This window comes from Gossypium hirsutum, chromosome A09, assembly GCF_007990345.1.
Source record: "Gossypium hirsutum isolate 1008001.06 chromosome A09, Gossypium_hirsutum_v2.1, whole genome shotgun sequence".
NCBI lineage: Eukaryota > Viridiplantae > Streptophyta > Magnoliopsida > Malvales > Malvaceae > Gossypium > Gossypium hirsutum.
Window position 1 is genome coordinate 46,136,205 of NC_053432.1, and position 3,262 is coordinate 46,139,466.

General features: G+C 27.3%; 1 protein-coding gene across 1 annotated transcript; it reads right to left on the reverse strand.

Moving 5' to 3' along the window:
• Positions 1-269: 269 nt before the first annotated feature.
• On the reverse strand, positions 270-947 carry LOC107888777 (non-specific lipid-transfer protein 2). Its single transcript, XM_016812980.2, has one exon. It carries the CDS (start codon positions 855-857, stop codon positions 576-578), a length of 282 nt encoding a protein of 93 aa, XP_016668469.1. The 5' UTR covers positions 858-947; the 3' UTR covers positions 270-575.
• Between the last annotated feature and the right edge of the window lie 2,315 nt (positions 948-3,262).

A 3,262-nucleotide genomic window follows, 5' to 3' on the forward strand; every position in this document is an offset into this window, starting at 1 on the left:
AGCTTGGATCTCCACGCTTTATTTTGAGCTTTATCCAGTATAGGTTGGCCTTACATAATTTGATATTTTGGCCTAAAAACAAAATGAAAACCACTTCTCATCTTTGGGTCTCTCACATAATTCCCAAAAGCTCAAGTTTTTCTACACGTTATAAAAATTGTACATTTTCATTTGAAAGTCCGAAACCAACTAAGCTATTGCTGATTATGAATATCTCAAAAAGTGATCAAATTGCATTTCTGAATGAGAAAAAGAGAGAGAGCATTATGTCATAATAATCCAACACTGAAATTCTATTAAAAACTAGTACTTGTGCAACAATAACTACTACTATCTAGTACAACATGAACATGATAGATCACACACAAACAGTCAACGAACCATGACGCCCAACATTTTTTTAATTTTCCACAGAGCTAATCTTAGTGCTTAATATATACTAGAAGCAGCAAAACGATATATATATATATATTCCACACACCACAACTACATAATATTAATAATTATAGTACTTCCTCTCTATCCATTCTGCAGTGAAAATAGAGAGAAAGAAAGCCTTAAGCAAAGGGTCTAGCTTAGCACTTTGGAAAAGGAGTTCCACAGGTGGAAGCAACCTTCCTGGCATTGCCAGTGTTAATAAATTTCTTAAGGTTAGGGTTCTTAAGATATTGGCAAAGGCATGGCTTCTGCTCCTTGATCTTGCTACAGCACAGTTGAGATGGTGGAGATGAAGATGTTATGGCGCTCACGCAGGAGCTCAGCTGCGTTGGGCTGCATGTCACCGCCGTTGACACCCCTACTGCTTCTGCCAAGAGGATCACCATCACTGCACACAATGCAATATATGATGCCTTCATATTCTCCTTTTTCTACGTATAAAAAGAAGTTGGTTTTGTGGAATTACAGTTTATATGTATAGATTTAATGGTTGCTGTAATTGGATTTGGTTTCCCTCTTAATTTATAGAGGTCGGGTTGGGTGAAATTGAAATTCAAGATGAAAGTGAAAAATTCTCATGTACCATTTAATTACCTTTAACTCGATGATGACACTTTAGTTGACATATGCACTTAATTTTGGCCCACTTCAATCATAAATTCGGTGTGCCTTGAATTTAATTTAATAGCAACATTTTTCATGATGACCACCAAAATGATGTCTGTGTTCTGACTTTCTCCTCCCTTAATCTGCATATCATATGTTTACAGAGCTCCAGTAATTTTGGAGGATTCTGAAATTTACTGTCTTTTTTTTTTCTTTTTTGAAATAATTCATCATATGGCATTGATTTAATACCATTTGTGTTTTTGAATTAGTTGAGGATTTGTTGCTGATTAAATCATAAATCTTTCTGCTTTCAATATATGTTAGCAATAAATAGAGGGAATTGCTTTACTAATATTCTCTCTTCATTTAACAATGCAATACAATTATGATTTTCCAGCCTATTTTAAATTATGGCTAATTCATCTTTAGATTCTAAGTCATAATTGTATAATATATATATATATATATATATAACTTCCAATCAAATAAATACATGATCCTTTGAACTAGAAAACTCTAATATGAATTTGTTAAATTGAAGAGTCTTATTTTATCAGTCAAGTTTAATTTTAAATTTTTGTCAGTTAAATCAAGTGAACTGAAATTAAAATACACTCAATTCTAATTCGCAACACATACACATTTGAAATTTTGTCAAAGAAAAACAAGAAACTTTAGATTTTTAGATTCTTTTAATATTATATTTTTTTTATAATTCTTTATAAATTTTAATAATTTGTATGGAAATGTTTTAATAATTTTTAGATTCTTTTAATATTATATATTTTATAATTCTTTATAAATTTTAATAATTTTATGGAAACGTTTGTTAATATTGCTGACGTAGCATATACATGGACTGCCACATTATTTCACATTAACAATTAATTTTTAAAAATTTTAAAAAATTAAAAAATATATTTTTCATATTTTTTATACTTTTTAAATAATGTTAATAAATTTTATTTTTTAAAATTAAAAAAATAATTAATTACTTATGTGACATTCTATTTTGGGGTGATTTAACAAACAATACAAATTTAAGGGTTAAAAAAATGAAAATTTAAATGGAGGGCTAAAATGATTTTTTTTATAAAGTCTTAGAGCCAAAGAAGTCATTATGCCTTTTTTTGAAAGTTAAATTTTTTATTAATTTTAAAATTTTTTATCTTTAAAGATTATTCTACTTTTATTTTTTTAATTTTTATAATTTTAAGAAATTTTTGAAAATATTAAAAGTCATGTTGATTTTGTTATGCTTTTTGGATTTTAAGTTTTTTAGATTTTTAATATTATATATTTTTTACAATTATACTCATGATTGGTTAAACATTATAAAAATTTAAAGATATAGCAATCAATTTGTTGATTTTTGAAATTATCATGAAACCCATGGGGATTTATACCAAAATAATAATAATAATAAAAGTCTAAACCTCAAAACTAGATATTTTATTAATTGATTTTTTTTATATTTAAAGTTGTAAAAATTTTACTTTTGACTCAAATTATTTATTTGAATAGATTGGATAACTCATAATTTGAAAATTAAAAAAATTTAAAAAAAAATTCAAATTGAATTAAAAATTACTTACATTAAAATTTATATATTTTATAATTAAATTCAAATGAAAATACTTTTATTAGTTAAAAATAGTAATCCAATTGCATATATTTCAATATATTCAAGTTTCGGGAGTTTTACTGTACACTCGCTATACTAAAATTTCTTAACGATATATTAATACTAAAATTGATGTACGAAATTGGGTTGGTACTCATTGTGCAGTCACATGCGTTGTTTGACTTTGGCACTTACTTTGAGTTAATCAAATGTTTGTGGGGCAATAGAAATGAGGGTGTTTCCAATAAGTAAGCATGCAAAGAATGAGTGTTGATTACACCTAATCTCCTTTTTGTTCTCTTCCTACACACCTCCACTCCCAATCAATCAATTCTGGAGATTTGCTTCTATCCCTCTCAAACTGCAAACACGCAAAACTTTTAGGTAAACTTAGGAGTATACCCCCTTCTTTTTTTAAAATAAATAAAGATAATAGGTAGAAGTTTTGATAATTTAAAGGAATAGGCTGATTTTCCATACATGCACAAATGGGGTTTTTTGTCAAATTAATACCAAAAAAAACACAAAAATAGTATAGGAAAAATATTATGTACCAAAATGGTACACTTGGAGTGGTATCGCCTATGTCAG